The sequence below is a fragment of the Megascapheus bottae genome, chromosome 3 (genome assembly GCF_031878675.1).
Source record: "Megascapheus bottae isolate mThoBot1 chromosome 3, mThoBot2.hap1, whole genome shotgun sequence".
Classification (NCBI taxonomy): domain Eukaryota; kingdom Metazoa; phylum Chordata; class Mammalia; order Rodentia; family Geomyidae; genus Megascapheus; species Megascapheus bottae.
In genome coordinates, this window is record NC_143511.1 from 90,430,719 (window position 1) to 90,444,472 (window position 13,754).

Sequence of the window (13,754 nt, forward strand, 5' to 3'; positions counted from 1 at the left end):
AAGGAGGGCAGGAAGGCAGGCGGGGGGCGGGGCCGGCCGAGCGAGGCAGGCGGGGGGGGGGGGGGCAGGCCGAGCGGGGCAGGCGGGGGGGGGCAGGCCGAGCGGGGCAGGCGGGGGGGGGGGGCAGGCCGAGCGGGGCAGGCGGGGGGGGGGGGGCAGGCCGAGCGGGGCAGGCGGGGGGGGGGGGGGCCAGGCCGAGCGGGGAGGCCGAGGCTCACGCCGCCAGCCCGGCCTCCGCGGAGCGTCTCCCCGCTCAGCCGCGCGGGCCCCTCCCGGCCCCGCCGTCTCCAGGCGGCGTCCCGCTCCCGGGGCCGCGGCTCCTAGGCGACGGGCGCCCAGCCAGCGCGTTTCCACAACACGGGGGCCGCGGGGCGGGGCGGCCTCGAGTCCCCCGGGCCGCGGGCGGACCCCGGGCGGACCCCGGGCGGCCTCGGCGCCGCCACCAAGGCTGTTTGTGGAGGGCTCGCAGCGCGCGCCGCACCCAGGCCCGGAGGACCTGCGGGGCCCGGGGCCCGGTCGGTGCCGCACCGCCCGTCAGGCCCTGGCGCCCCGACGCCGCCCCGGAAAACCAGCTCGGCCGGGGTAGACGAGCCGGAACCCGGCTCTCACCGCCCCCTCCGCCCCCCTCCGCGGCCCCCGCCCCGCCCGCCCTCGCGCGTCCCGCCGCGCTGCGGCGGTTACCAGGACGCCAGATCCGCGCGGCCAATAGCACCGGCCAGGCGGCGTCTCCAGGGAGGCAGCCAATGGGAGGGCAAATCAATCATTTGAAAGATCCAATGGGCTGAGAGCCGCGGCGCCAGGGGCGGGGATCGTGATAGGGGGAGCTGGGGCCCGGTCTGGCCAATGACAAGTGTGTGGGGCTGGAAGGCGGGCCCCGGAGGGCTCGATTGATGGGGGTCCGGCCAATCAGAGGCGGCGTCGCGCCGGCAGCCCAATCCGGGGCCGGCGGAGGCGGGCCAGGGCGGTATATAAGCGCCGGCGGAGCGTCGGTTGTAGCACTCTACGCGCCTGCTCCTCTGCCCCCGTCTCTTCTGCAGCCTGCTCCGCCGACGCCATGAGGGAGATCGTGCACCTGCAGGCCGGGCAGTGCGGAAACCAGATTGGTGCCAAGGTGGGCGTCGGGGGCGCCGCGAGCTCGGCCCCGCGGCGGGGCGGTTGGGCCGGCGGGACGGGGAAGGCGGGCGGCCGGGGAAGATGGCGGCGTTGGCCGGGCGCCGGCGCTCCGGCTCCCCGCACTGCGACGCGAGCGCCGGCTCGCAGCCTGGCTGGGCCGCGGGCGGGTGCGGGGTCGTGGGAGCCCGGTGCCGGGACTCGAGCGGCGGGGAGGCCGGGGGAGGGAGGGACGGACGGCGGGCGGGCTCCGCCGCGCCCATCCGGGGCGGGGCGCCGGGCGCACCGGCCGCGCTGACTCAGCTCGCGCCCCGCAGTTCTGGGAGGTGATCAGCGACGAGCATGGCATCGACCCCACCGGCACGTACCACGGGGACAGCGACCTTCAGCTGGAGCGCATCAACGTGTACTACAACGAGGCCACCGGTAAGCCCGGCCGGCCCCTCCCGCGCCCCGCGCCGGCCCCCGCTGCCGGCCGCCCCCTTTGCCGACTCTTCCCCGTCCTCCGTAGGGGGCAAGTACGTTCCCCGCGCCGTGCTGGTGGATCTGGAGCCGGGCACCATGGACTCGGTGCGCTCGGGGCCCTTCGGACAGATCTTCAGGCCCGACAACTTCGTTTTCGGTAGGTGCTGGCTGGGCGGGGCCGGCCACTCCCCAGGCTCAAAGGTCAAGGGGCTGCCCAAGGTCACTGCCGCCCACAAAACCCCCTGAGCCCGCGGACGCGCTCCCGGTCGAAAGAGGCTTTAAGTGAGAGGCTCAGCTGTCTCCCCACGGGCTGAGAGCGGATAGATGTAATCTCTTGGCAGTGCAGGCCGGAGGTGGCCTGCTGGCCTTGGAAATTGGAAGGCTGCGGTGGGGGAGGGCTTGTCCTAGCTCTGGTCGCTGCTGCTTTACCTTGTGGTAGGCGGGTTGCTCTGGACTCACTCTGGGGCTGCTTTTAGCTCTGCTCTGGGGGTCTCCCTGGGAACGTGTGGCCCGTGTTGCCTGTGACCAGATAGATCCCCTCTCTCCTAGGCCAGAGCGGTGCCGGGAACAACTGGGCCAAGGGGCACTACACGGAAGGCGCGGAGCTGGTTGACTCAGTGCTGGATGTTGTGAGGAAGGAGGCAGAGAGCTGTGATTGCCTCCAGGGTTTCCAGCTGACCCACTCCCTGGGCGGGGGGACTGGGTCTGGCATGGGTACCCTCCTCATCAGCAAGATCCGGGAGGAGTACCCAGACCGTATCATGAACACCTTCAGTGTGGTGCCCTCCCCCAAGGTGTCGGACACGGTGGTGGAGCCCTACAACGCCACCCTCTCCGTCCACCAGCTGGTGGAGAACACAGATGAGACCTATTGCATTGATAATGAAGCCCTCTATGACATTTGCTTCCGAACCCTAAAGCTGACCACACCCACCTACGGCGACCTGAACCACTTGGTGTCTGCCACCATGAGTGGGGTCACCACTTGCCTGCGATTCCCTGGCCAGCTCAACGCTGACCTGCGGAAGCTGGCTGTGAACATGGTGCCCTTCCCCCGCCTGCACTTCTTCATGCCTGGTTTTGCGCCCCTGACCAGCCGGGGCAGCCAGCAGTACCGGGCCCTGACGGTGCCCGAGCTCACCCAGCAGATGTTTGATGCCAAGAACATGATGGCTGCCTGCGACCCCCGCCACGGCCGCTACCTGACGGTGGCCGCCGTGTTCAGGGGCCGCATGTCCATGAAGGAGGTGGACGAACAGATGCTCAACGTGCAGAACAAGAACAGCAGCTACTTTGTTGAGTGGATCCCCAACAACGTGAAGACAGCTGTCTGTGACATTCCACCTCGAGGGCTAAAAATGTCTGCCACCTTTATCGGCAACAGCACCGCCATCCAGGAGCTGTTCAAGCGCATCTCGGAGCAGTTCACAGCCATGTTCCGGCGCAAGGCCTTCCTGCACTGGTACACCGGCGAGGGCATGGACGAGATGGAGTTCACAGAGGCGGAGAGCAACATGAACGACCTGGTGTCTGAGTACCAGCAGTACCAGGACGCCACGGCTGAGGAGGAGGGCGAGTTTGAGGAGGAGGCAGAGGAGGAGGTGGCTTAGAGCTAACGCGTGGGAGCAGTGTGAACTCTTTATTCATTCACAGCCTGTCTGCTAGCCTGTCCACTGTACTCTTGCTGTTCTGTCTTGACATCATGTGTTGTACAGACACCATTAAAGCATTTTCATAGTGCGTGGCTTTGTCGCTCCAGTTCCTTTTGATAGGCCTTCCGTGTGCTGTTGCCAAATGTCAGTGCATAGTTGTCCTGCATGGCTGCAGGAAACAAGATGTGAGCTGTGCTGTCCTGCCATGATCCCAGGGCCGCCAAAGGAAACCCCCGAGCCTGGGCACCGTGAGGTTTGGGAGGGCAGAGCACCCCACAGGCCTGGGAGGTTTGGAAGGGCAGAGCACCCCGCTGGCCTGGGGGTCTTTAGCCTGTCTAGGTCATCTGTACCCGGAGAGCACACCTGGACTTGTGGAGCCAGGGGGCCAAGAGATAGGCAGCTGGAAGAGCCACCTGCTCTCTTGTCCCCTTCTTCCCCCTCCACCCCCCACTTGAAGGGCAGGGTGGAGACAGCCCTACCCTAAAGGCCTATCCTAAAGGCCTCTCTAGGGCTTATGGCTGCCTGGGGCCCCTGGCAGGGCTGCCCCCCTGCTCTCCCCAGGGTGGCACTCACAGGGGATGAAGCCCATGTAGAAGGGGATGAGGCCCTGGCTCCTGTAGATGGTGGTGTTGGGCCAGTGGCTCTTGGGTAGCCTCTCACCCAGCCCGCACACTGGATTCCTGAAGAGGAACTGGCGAGAGGACACGTGACAGGCCACCCTCCCCTCGGGGAACCCCAAGCAAAGTGGACTGGAGAGTGGACGTCACCCCACAGCAAAGTAGAGCAGGGGACCCAGGCCTGTGGGCACGCTCTGAGCCCTGCAGAGTGCTTTCCTTGAGATAAGAGGCTGGCCTCGTGGCTCCCTTGAGGGAGGGGGAGATTGGCCGTGTGGACCAGGGAGCAGACTGGGAAAGGTGCTTTCCTACCTGGTTCTTATCAAACTCGTCCATAGCCTGTGTGACTCCATCGCGGTAATTTGTCCCCATCACCCAGGCGAACCGGGGGACGAAGCCAGCATACCCTGGGGGCGGGCTGGAGTCAGGAGCACCCCGCCCCCTTGACGTCCCCCCTGGGCATACCTACTTGTTTCCCGTCGAGGCAGCCTGCCAAGCTCTTGCTTCCCTAACTGGTCACTGCCTTCTGGGGCCAAATGAGAATAGGGGATCACCTCCTGAGGGAAGCCGGGCTCCACAGGCGGTGAGGGAGGAGAGATTTAGGAGCCTTTCCTCAGAAGGCGGTGCTGCTGTCAGCTCTTGGCCCTCCATTCTCACCACCATCCCTGAACCTCGGGGAACAGCTTGTCTACAAGCACTCACCTGAGATGGCCTTTCGCTGGATGAGGTTGGAGTGTTCCAGCTGGGGCAACCGCTGGAACCTTCCCACATCCAGTGTCTCCTGCTGGGAGGGTGAGGGTGGACACTCCTCTTTTCCTCCATGGTACAGCTGGAATGAAGGAGCAGGTCACCCACCCGGCGACCCCTGGGTCCGGGCAAGGTGAAGCCCAGTGCCAGCCAGTGCATGCCCTGTTACCTGGTACCGGCCGGGGCTCTCATGGACGGGGATGGGACTCTTCCAGGCCTCTTCCCCATAGGCCAGCCTCAGGCCTGGGTGTCCCAAGTCTCCAGAGTCTCCCTTCCTGCCCGGTGGGCAGGGTGGGTAGGGAGGGTACGGCATGAAGTCTGCAGGCATCGGAGCCTGTTTGGTTACGTCCTCTACCGCTGGTTGTCCCTGGGCTTCCGCCTCCGGGACTGGGAGCTGGCCCAGGGCCTCCGTGTTCCTGTGGGGCTTCTGACCTATTCAGACAGGGCACTCAGTGAGCCTTGTGAAGAGAAGGGCGTGGCCAGGAGTGGGCAGAGCCGGGAGGAGGCTGGCCTTTACCAGAGTACCGGCAGGGGATCCAGGGGGCCTTGGGCTTGCTGAAGTCCTCGATGAACTTGGGCTTGGACATGGGGGACAGCACGGAGCAGGGGCTCTTGTGCACAGTGGGGTCTGTGAGCAGCTGTGCTGTGGTGCGGCCATAGGTGTTTCCCACCTGGTATCGCAGTTGAGGGTAGAAGCCGGCATAGCTGTGGAGAGAGGGGCAAGGACAGCCCCCAGGCTGGGCAAGGTCTGCCAGCAAGGTGCCAGCCCTGCCTGTCTAACACTCCACCTCTGCTCACCTGTGACCTGGGGGAAGTAGAGCACCTGCCTTCCAGGCTCTGGGGCTCAAGGTGGCAAATGCTAGGACTAGGCCAGGCCTAGAGGCGAGTGCTACCATCCTTACCGCCATCAGATACTCCACCCACCACCCACCACCCAGCCCTCCTTTACCCCTCACTCCAATGACAAGGCAAATGGAGAGCTGTGCGCTGCCCCTGGAAGCAAGAGCACATGTGTGGAGAGAGGGGCGGGCGCAGGGCTGGCAAAACAGGAAAGCAGTTGCAGCAGGTATGGGATGGGTGTGGCTTGGATTTCTGCTACCCAGAAAGCCGGGATCTAAGAGTGGGTAGAAGGGGGAGGAGGGCTCGGCTTGGAAGGCTGCACAGGAAGCAGAGCGGGTGTGGGCAGGGAGGGTGCAGTGCTGCTGAGGCCTGCATCCAGGAGGGACTGTTTAATTTTCTTCTCAGGGGCCATTCTGCCCCGGCTCCCAAACTGGTTAGACTACAGATGTGCACTAGCATGCCTGGTCAGATTGCTGTGTGCGGTGCTGTGAATCGAACCAAGGGCCGCAAACATGCTAAGTAAGTAAAACAGTGCTGGTTGCACACTCCTGTAACCCTGCCTATTCAGGAGGCCAAGATCTGAGGACCACGGTTGGAAGCCAACCAGGGTAGGAAAGGCCATAAGGCAATTATGTCCATTTAACTACCAAAATGTCAAACGTGGTACAGGGCCAACTTTGAGGGAAACAGCTCAGGGAGCACAGGCAGTGTGTAAGCCCAGGAACTGGCACACACACGGTTCAAGCCAGCCTGGACACTGCAGACAGTGAGACTCATCTCCAATTACTCTCTAGAAAATAGGAAGTGGTGCTGTGGCTCCAGGGGTAGGGTGGGAGCCTTGAGCTGAAGAGCTCAGGGACAGCACCCAGGCCAAATTCAAGCCCCTTGACCCACAAAAAACAAAACAACAGCAACAATAAAAACTGAGTGAGGCTGAGAGTATCTGTGTGTCAGCTATGTCCCCTTGTCCAGAAGTGACATTACGGGAGGTGAGGGTGAGGGTGTGGGAAGCCATCCCCCACTCCATGTGCCCATTGCTTCACTTAGGCACCCACATATTTACATCCTGTAGAACAGTTTTCATTTTTACCTTTTTACTCATTTATCAAACTCAGGACCTCGGACCTCTGACGTGGCGGGCAAACACTACCACTGGGTCATAATCCCCCCACTCTCCAGGTACTGGGTTTGGTTTTTCAGTTAATGTTTTAACTGGAGGAGGCTTCTTCATGAGGCAGCTTAAATTATCCTGTGTGGAGGGTGCCAGGCACGCAGGCAGCCAGTCTCTATCAGCTGTGTGGCTTGTGATGAGGTTCTGGGCATCTGTGCCAGTTAGAGTCCAGCAGGGAGGGGTGAAGCTGGAGCCTCTTCTGCAGCCTTCAGCTCAGAACTTTCCTGTCATAGAGTTCTCCAGTCCCAGGGCCCGAATCCCAGCTGCGCTGAGTGGTGGGACTTTTGCTGCAGGCCTTTAGCCTGGGCCTCAGCCTTCCAGTCCAGGTTACAGTACACTCCTGCTGTCTACCCTGCATTCCTGCCCCAGCCTCCTTTCAGGTTGTGGCCTTACCCGGGAATATAGTGAGGTTCTGGTGTGAAGAGGTTGTGTTTCTGAGTAGCTGTCATTTGTCACGACTCCGGCCTGGCTGACTCAGCCTCTTCTGTGTCCTGCCTGGAGGAGTCCTGTCACCTGGAAACCTCTGTGAACGGGGAACCAGCAGTGTGGGCCAGCCCTGTCCCTGTCTGCAAGTGCTCCCATCCCACAGGTGGGCCACCGGGCTAGGAACGGGGGCCGAGCTAGAAAGGTGTCTTGGAAAGGTAGGTGGGCCTCAAAGGAAGCCTCAATTCCAGAGCTCCAAAGAAAGACTGAGGCAGGGGCACTGTCCTTGGAGGTCAGGACCCCACCCCAGGTTGAGAGAGTTCCGCCTTCTCCCCCACCAAGGTAGCACCCTCTTCTTCAGGGCTGAGTCTGGAGGGTGGGTCTTGGCTGGAGAGCTGAGTGGATTCTCCAACAAGAGCCTGTTGTTGTTTCCTATATTAAATCCTAATTTTGCTTTTTGGTGCAGGAAGAGCTTTTTAACCACAAGGTGTGGTGGCTCACGCCTGTAATCCTAGCTACTAAGGAGGCTGAGATCTGAGGATCACAGTTCAAAGCCAGCTTGACATAAAAGGACCTGAGACTTTTTTTTTTTTTTTTTGCCACTGAGGGCCTGAGCTTTGTCGTTGGGTTTTCTCAAGGCTACAGCTCTACCATTTGAGCCACAGCACCATTTGAGCGACAGTACCACTTCTGGCATTTTTTTCTATGTATGTGGTACTGAGGAATCGGACCCCCGGGTCTTTGTGCATGTTAGGCAAGCACTCTACCACTAGGCCAAACCTCCAGCCTGACCTGAGACTCATCTCCAATTAACCACTAGAAAGCAGGAAGTGGGGCCAAGTTCAGGCCCCACAACCAAAACAAACAAACAAAAACCAATTCTGATGCTGACACCAGTGGCTCAAACCTGTAATCTTAGCTGCTCAGGATGCTGAGATCTGAGGACAGCAGCTTGGAAGCCAGCTGGAGCAGGAAAGTTTCAGACTTTTCTTTTGTTAGTTGTGGGGCTTGTCAGGGCCTGAGTGCGGTCTCTGAGATCTTTTTATTTACTTATTTATTTATTTTTCTGTGCCATGGGGCTTGAACTCTGGGCCTGGGCACTGTTCCTGAGCTCTTCAGCTCAAAGCTATTGTCCTACCCCTGGAGCCACAGCGCCACTTCCAGTTTTCTAGTGGCTAATTGGAGGTAAGAGTCTCACTGTCTTTAGTGCCTGGACTGGCTTTGAACCGTGATCCTCAGATCTTAGCCTCCTGAGTAGTTATGATTATAGGCGTCAGCCACCAGTGACTGGATGTGAGCACTAGTCTTAGGCAAATAAAAACCCCTCCAGGACAGTGCCTAAGCCAACACACACACACACACACACTCTGATACCAAGGTGTAAGGTCTGCAAACTACAAACTGGAAAAACTGTTATAAATAGATATGATATCAACATATAACATTATCATAAAACCAAATATGAAAAGTGAACCACCCAACATTACAATGAAAATGCTAACTTTTTTTCCCCAGTCTTGGGCTGGAACTCAGGGCCTAGGCACTGTTCCTGAGCTTCTTTTGCTGAAGGCTAGAGCTCTACCACTTGAGCCTCAGCACCACTTCGGCTTTTTGCTATGTATGTGGTACCGAGGAATCGAAGAACTCCGGTCTTTGTGCATGCTAGGCAAGCCCTCTACCACTAGGCCAAGCGCCTGGCCAAGAATCTTTTCTTTAAAAAAAAAAAAAAAAAGTGCTAGCTGGGTGCAGTGGCTCACGCCTGTCATCCTAGCTACTCAGGAGGCTGAAGTCTGAGGATCAAGGTTAAAGCCAGCCAGGGCACAAAGGAACCTGAGACCTCTAGAAAATGGGAAGTGGGCTTGGCTCCAGAGTAAGGTGGACCAGGGATGGCGCCCAGGCCCAGGGGGGTAGGGCGGTAACCTTCAGCTGAGGAGTCAGCAACAGCACTGCGGCTGAGCTCAAGCCCCATGACCCCACCCCAAAAAAATAGCAGGGGTCACATTGTTATCCTAGCTACTCAAGAAGCTGAGGTCTGAGGATTGCAGTTTGAAACCAGTCTGGAGTCGGAAAGCCTGTGAGACTAACCACCCAAAAGGTGGAAGTTAGATGTAGCTTAGGTGATAATGTACCAGCCTTGAACACAAAAAGCTCAGGGAGCACGCACTCTAACAGGACACACACACACACACACACAGCACTTGAACAGCAATTACTAATGTGCAATGCTGGGATGATTGGAGCACAGTTTGTTACTACAGATCAAGTCCTAACAAGACAGGATTCCACCCTCTGGAGTCTACTCTCAAGGAGTTCTCTGATGCAGAGCCAGAGAGGCATGTGTGGTTGTCATTCACCACAGCAGTGTTTATTACAGACAGAGCTAACCTACATGGCAACAAAGCCTTTCATACCAGTCAAGTTTCCACTGTCAACCAGATCTCAGAGAACATTACACAAGGGTGGGGGGAGGTCGCCTTGTGAACCACTCACCCAGATTAGATGTGCGTTTTCTCACATGTCCATCACCGGTCCACCCATCCAGAGGGTCTCACTATGCCAGCCTGGGCTGGGTAGGAGGGACCCAGAGAGGAAGGTCTGTCGCGGTGAAGGCTCTGTAGATGAGGTATTCCTGACCAGATCCTGCCTGGGAGTATGGGGCTAAGTTCAGGGCTGGGTTACTAGCCCAGCCTGTACTGGAGGTCTCTCTGCAAGGATCTCAGTGCCCAGTGTGTCTGCATCCTCGCCCACATTATTTCCATGTGCCTCAGCTAGACAGTTCAGTCCATCTGCAAGGCATCGTGACCTCCTGGACTCCATGTCCCAGGTAGAGGACAGGGTCTCATGCCCAGTCCAGGCAGAAACCAGGCCTGAGCTGGGCAGCTCTCCTCCTCGGCCCCCCTCCCCACCCTGCCTCTCCCTGCACACCTGCGTACCCTAGAGGAGTTGGCACAGGCTCACGGGGGTCCTGCCACCTTCCCTCAAACCTGCTCCAGTGCAGTTCAGCCCCCAGCAGGACCCACAGTGAGGAGAAGGGGAGGGTTAGGAAAAGGAAGGCTGGCAAGGGCGCACGGGAAGCTGGGTCAGGAGTTCCTGGACCAGTTATGGGTCCTCTTTGCCAAGCTGGCCACAGTGGCCACCCAGCAGGTGGGGGAGGGGCCAGCCCCTTCTGGGCTGGACAATGGTCCTTCCCTAGGGAGCTCCCAGCAACAGAGGGTGTGGGGCTGAGAAGGCAGTGAGGTCATAGAGCCCCTCGTACCTCTGAGAAAGAGAACAGAAGTTAGGATGGATTTTGACCAGAAGACTGTGAAATTTCTGGCTAATTTTTACATCAATGAAGGGCGACACTGGAACCATGGCCCCCTGAGGCAGACCAGCCCTCATCCCTCGGAGTAACTCCAGAGGGGCGGGTGGGCAGACCGTGGGGGGCACAGTGGCCAGGGGGCTGGGTGAGCCTTGGCTTCTGCCTCTTCCAGGCCTGAGGCTGTGGTGCTGTGGAGGAACAGGGAAGAGGACCAGGACGAACCTGGGATGTGGCTTCTGAAGACCAAGAGGGCCCCGAGGGCCCCGGCCCAACCCAGGCTGCTGGTGTGCCCCTCCCAGGAGTGCAAGCCCATCTGCACCCGGACCCTGCCCAAGCTTCAAGTGTGTCCCCCCGAGGCGTGCTGTGCTGGGACCCTGAGGGAGCTGTGTGAGTGGGGGTCCTGGGCCCCGGCCCCTCTGGGGAAGGCAGGGTGGGGAACAGCCTGCAGGAGGAGCCCAGGTCCCACACTTGCCTCCCCGCGCCAGTGCTGGAGCAGCGGCCCCCCATCTTGACCGATGTGGACGTTCCCGGCCCCACCAAGTACGAGGTTCCGGACGCTTCCGTGCGCGAGTCCTCCCCGCACCCCCACTACACCTTCGGCCTCAAGTACCCCAGCCGAGGTGTGTGTCTCTTCCCGGGCCTGGCCTGCCCCCTGAGGGGGGGAACTCTCCCTGACACCCTCCCCACTTGACAGAGGGCGGTGGCCGCAGGGCCTGGCAGACCTTGTGGTTCCAGAGTGAAAGCCCTTTCACTCAGAAGGCTGACTTCAATAGAGAGCAAAAGGTAGGGGCCCTGCGCCCACCGGTCCTGTGGGGGCCAGACAGAGGGACGAGGGACGGGGCTGTTGAACCAGGGGAGCCATCGGCCAGGGGTAGGTGGCCAGGTCTGGAGGACCAGGGAGGGAGAGCCGGGGCCTGGTGACCTAGGGTGGGGGTGCCAGCGCTGGGGAGCAGGGTCACGCGACCTCTCCTTCCTGCTTCCTCAGTGGCCATCACCCGCCCAGTACGCGCCAACCACACGGCCGGCCTTCAGCTTTGGATCCTCTGCCTCCAGGGCATCTGAGGGCCAGTCCCATCCTGGCTGGACCCGGGCCAGGCATGCCCGTGTCCACCCCCCACTCCAGGACCCTCCGCAGCCCCCTGGGGAGAAGCGCCCCAGCCCCAACACCTACGACGTCCTTCCTGGGTACCGCCTGCAGAGCTGGCGCTCCCCAGCCTACTCCATGAGCCGCTCCCCCTGGAATGCCTCCTGGATCCACTCCTGTGAGGCGCTCTGGGGGCGGCGGGCAGGCTGGCCTGCGCGGGTAGGGTGGTGGGGTGCTGGGGCACACCTGGACGGGGTCCTAGCCCTTGCTCCCCATCCTCCCTGCAGCACGAACTCCCGGCCCTGGGACCTACTATGTGGAAGACTGCTACAACTTGCGCTTCCCCTCGGCCCCCGGGGTCATCATCCAGGGGGTGCGCCGGCCCAAGCGCCACGACACAGGCCCCTTCTGCACACTCTAGGCCCGCTGGCCGGGGCAGGGACACCTGGCATGCTGGCTTTTCCCTGGGGCTCTCCCGGGCCTTCCTCTGGAGCTTGGAAACACCCCCCCCAGTCTGGCCTTCCAGCCCTCTGGGCACCCCTGACTTACCCTCCCAGCCCGTGGACCCGTCTGTGGACTGTGGACAAGTAGAGCCCAACTCAGAGCCCCCATCTGCCCACCCCCTTGCTATATAGAGACGCAGTTGGTTCTTCTGAGCTCCGTGGTGCGCCTGACTGCCCACCTCTCACCAGAGAGCTGTCCTCAAGGTGTGGCCTGCGCGTCTCTGGACTCCAGGATTCCCCGTCCCCTCCCTGTATGCTCTCTCCTCCAGTGTGGATGGGGTGGCACCCGAGCGCTGACCCTGAGCTTCTTGCTCCGGGACAGGAGGTTCGAAGGACCTGGGGGCTCCCTACACGGACATGGAGGTAGGCTTCTCCTTAGGAAGAGGCCCGGGGTCTTGAGGCTCCAGCCCGGTTTTACCAGCGGTACCTGAGAACCACAGCCAAAGGCATTTCCAGGCCTGGCCCGTCAGCTGACACGGAGGCCGGCACGGACCTGACCACCTGCCGACTCATCTCAGCCAGCAATGTCAGTCCCCCTTCCCCAGCGGCCTCGCCCCCGCGCCGGGCGCACAGCCCAGCCTGCAGAGGCTGCAGCCGCTGCCCCCGCCGGCGCTGGCTTCACCGGCAGAGCCCAAGGCCGGGCCCCGGGGGCCACTGCGCCTCGCGCCGGGCGGCCTGCAGGTCCTGGAGAAGGCGGCCCAGGGCCGCTTCTCGGCGGGTGGCCTGCGCGCTGTCCCGAGCGCCCCTCCGGAGCCACAGCCCCCGTCCTGTCCTCTACGTTCCGTGCAGATGGGGTCTCCGGTCCTCTGTGCCCGGGCTGGCTTGGACCCCGGATCCTCGGACCTCAGCCTCCGGAGTAGCCAGGGCGGAGGCGCAGGAGGCGCCGGCAGCAAAGGAAGGGACTCGGGGATCGGGGGCCGGGGCGCGCCGAGGGGACGCCGGCGCGGAGCCGGCGGGCGGGCCGGGCAGGCGCAGGCCCGGGGAAGCAGGGGCGCCGGCGGAGGAGGGGCCGCCCAGGCCGCCCCGCCTCGTCTCCCGCCGGGGGCTGCGGCGGGGCCCGGGAGTCCCCCGGAAGAGCCGGCGGCCGCGGCCGTGAGTGGAAACGCACACCGCTCGGGGCAGCCTGTCCCGAGGCCGTCGCGGGGGCTCCACGGCTCGCCGCGCCCGCCCCGCCCCGCCTCGCTCGAGCGTCCTCGGGCCCCGCCCCGCCCCGCCCCGCCCGTGCGTCCTCGGGCCCCGCCCCGCCCCGCCCCGCCCGTGCGTCCTCGGGCCCCGCCCCGCCTCACTCGAGCGTCCTCGGGCCCCGCCCCGCCCCGCCCCGCCCCGCCCGTGCGTCCTCGGGCCCCGCCCCACCTCACTCGAGCGTCCTCGGGCCCCGCCCCGCCCCGCCCCGCCCGTGCGTCCTCGGGCCCCGCCCCGCCTCGCTCGAGCGTCCTCGGGCCCCGCCCCGCCTCGCCCGTGCGTCCTCGGGTCCTGCCCCGCCCCGCCCGTGCGTCCTCGGGCCCCGCCCCGCCTCGCTCGAGCGTCCTCGGGCCCCGCCCCGCCCGTGCGTCCTCGGGTCTCGCCCCGCCCCGCCTGTGCGTCTCGGGCCCCGACCCCCGCCCCGCCCGTGCGTCCTCGGGCCCCGCTCCCGCCCTGCCCGTGCGTCCCCCGGGCCCCCGCCCCCTGCCCCCATGCGTCCTCGGGCCCCGCCCCACCCCGCCCCGTCCTTGCGTCCTCGGGCCCCGCCCCGCCTAGCTCGAGCGTCCTCGGGCCCCGCCCCGCCTCGCTCGAGCGTCCTCGGGCCCCGCCCCGCCCCGCCCCGCCCGTGCGTCCTCGGGCCCCGCCCCGCCTCACTCGAGCGT

At 62.9% G+C, this 13,754-nt stretch overlaps 3 protein-coding genes across 15 annotated transcripts; 2 read left to right on the forward strand and 1 right to left on the reverse strand.

Annotated features, from left to right (window-relative positions):
- The first annotated feature begins 984 nt into the window (after positions 1–984).
- Tubb4b (tubulin beta 4B class IVb) lies at positions 985–3,315 on the forward strand. Its single transcript, XM_090331019.1, has 4 exons — positions 985–1,111; positions 1,428–1,536; positions 1,622–1,732; positions 2,125–3,315. Exons 1-4 carry the CDS (start codon positions 1,055–1,057, stop codon positions 3,183–3,185), a joined length of 1,338 nt encoding a protein of 445 aa, XP_090187145.1. The 5' UTR covers positions 985–1,054; the 3' UTR covers positions 3,186–3,315.
- On the reverse strand, positions 3,200–10,315 carry Cimip2a (ciliary microtubule inner protein 2A). 11 transcript variants are annotated; one of them, XM_090331011.1, is made up of 9 exons: positions 10,007–10,315; positions 9,513–9,666; positions 6,993–7,122; positions 5,106–5,293; positions 4,758–5,020; positions 4,544–4,670; positions 4,154–4,248; positions 3,801–3,918; positions 3,200–3,396 (listed from the first exon to the last, which is right to left on the reverse strand). In XM_090331011.1, the coding sequence occupies exons 3-9, from the start codon at positions 7,046–7,048 to the stop codon at positions 3,308–3,310; spliced, it is 936 nt and encodes a 311-aa protein (XP_090187137.1). In that variant the 5' UTR covers positions 7,049–7,122; positions 9,513–9,666; positions 10,007–10,315; the 3' UTR covers positions 3,200–3,307. The 11 variants fall into 11 exon arrangements, with proteins under 11 accessions (XP_090187137.1, XP_090187134.1, XP_090187133.1 ...); XM_090331008.1 differs by having other exon boundaries at positions 9,513–9,662; positions 9,956–10,315; XM_090331007.1 differs by having other exon boundaries at positions 9,956–10,315.
- Stpg3 (sperm-tail PG-rich repeat containing 3) lies at positions 10,278–12,863 on the forward strand. Of its 3 annotated transcripts, XR_016535017.1 has the most exons (8): positions 10,278–10,411; positions 10,496–10,710; positions 10,809–10,943; positions 11,018–11,106; positions 11,309–11,585; positions 11,695–11,780; positions 12,043–12,114; positions 12,233–12,863. XR_016535017.1 is itself a non-coding variant. In XM_090331006.1 (7 exons), exons 1-7 carry the CDS (start codon positions 10,305–10,307, stop codon positions 12,061–12,063), a joined length of 930 nt encoding a protein of 309 aa, XP_090187132.1. In that variant the 5' UTR covers positions 10,278–10,304; the 3' UTR covers positions 12,064–12,863. The 3 variants fall into 3 exon arrangements, 2 of the variants coding, with proteins under 2 accessions (XP_090187132.1, XP_090187131.1); XM_090331006.1 differs by having other exon boundaries at positions 12,043–12,863; XM_090331005.1 differs by lacking the exons at positions 12,043–12,114; positions 12,233–12,863 and having other exon boundaries at positions 11,695–11,912.
- Positions 12,864–13,754: the final 891 nt, after the last annotated feature.

What these genes read in the sequence shown, in the direction of transcription:
- Tubb4b (XM_090331019.1), top strand. Translation starts at nt 1,055, where the DNA reads ATGAGGGAGATCGTGCACCTGCAGGCCGGGCAGTGCGGAAACCAGATT. An exon ending in GTACTACAACGAGGCCACCG is followed by an intron (nt 1,537 to 1,621) that starts GTAAGCCCGGCC and finishes CGTCCTCCGTAG; the next exon opens with GGGGCAAGTACGTTCCCCGC. An exon ending in GCCCGACAACTTCGTTTTCG is followed by an intron (nt 1,733 to 2,124) that starts GTAGGTGCTGGC and finishes CCTCTCTCCTAG; the next exon opens with GCCAGAGCGGTGCCGGGAAC.
- Cimip2a (XM_090331011.1), bottom strand. Translation starts at nt 7,048, where the DNA reads ATGACAGCTACTCAGAAACACAACCTCTTCACACCAGAACCTCACTAT. An exon ending in GAACCTCACTATATTCCCGG is followed by an intron (nt 5,294 to 6,992) that starts GTAAGGCCACAA and finishes CTCTCTCCACAG; the next exon opens with CTATGCCGGCTTCTACCCTC. An exon ending in CTACATGGGCTTCATCCCCT is followed by an intron (nt 3,397 to 3,800) that starts GTGAGTGCCACC and finishes TGTTTCCTGCAG; the next exon opens with CCATGCAGGACAACTATGCA.
- Stpg3 (XM_090331005.1), top strand. Translation starts at nt 10,305, where the DNA reads ATGGATTTTGACCAGAAGACTGTGAAATTTCTGGCTAATTTTTACATC. An exon ending in TGGGACCCTGAGGGAGCTGT is followed by an intron (nt 10,711 to 10,808) that starts GTGAGTGGGGGT and finishes TCCCCGCGCCAG; the next exon opens with TGCTGGAGCAGCGGCCCCCC. An exon ending in TGCCTCCTGGATCCACTCCT is followed by an intron (nt 11,586 to 11,694) that starts GTGAGGCGCTCT and finishes TCCTCCCTGCAG; the next exon opens with CACGAACTCCCGGCCCTGGG.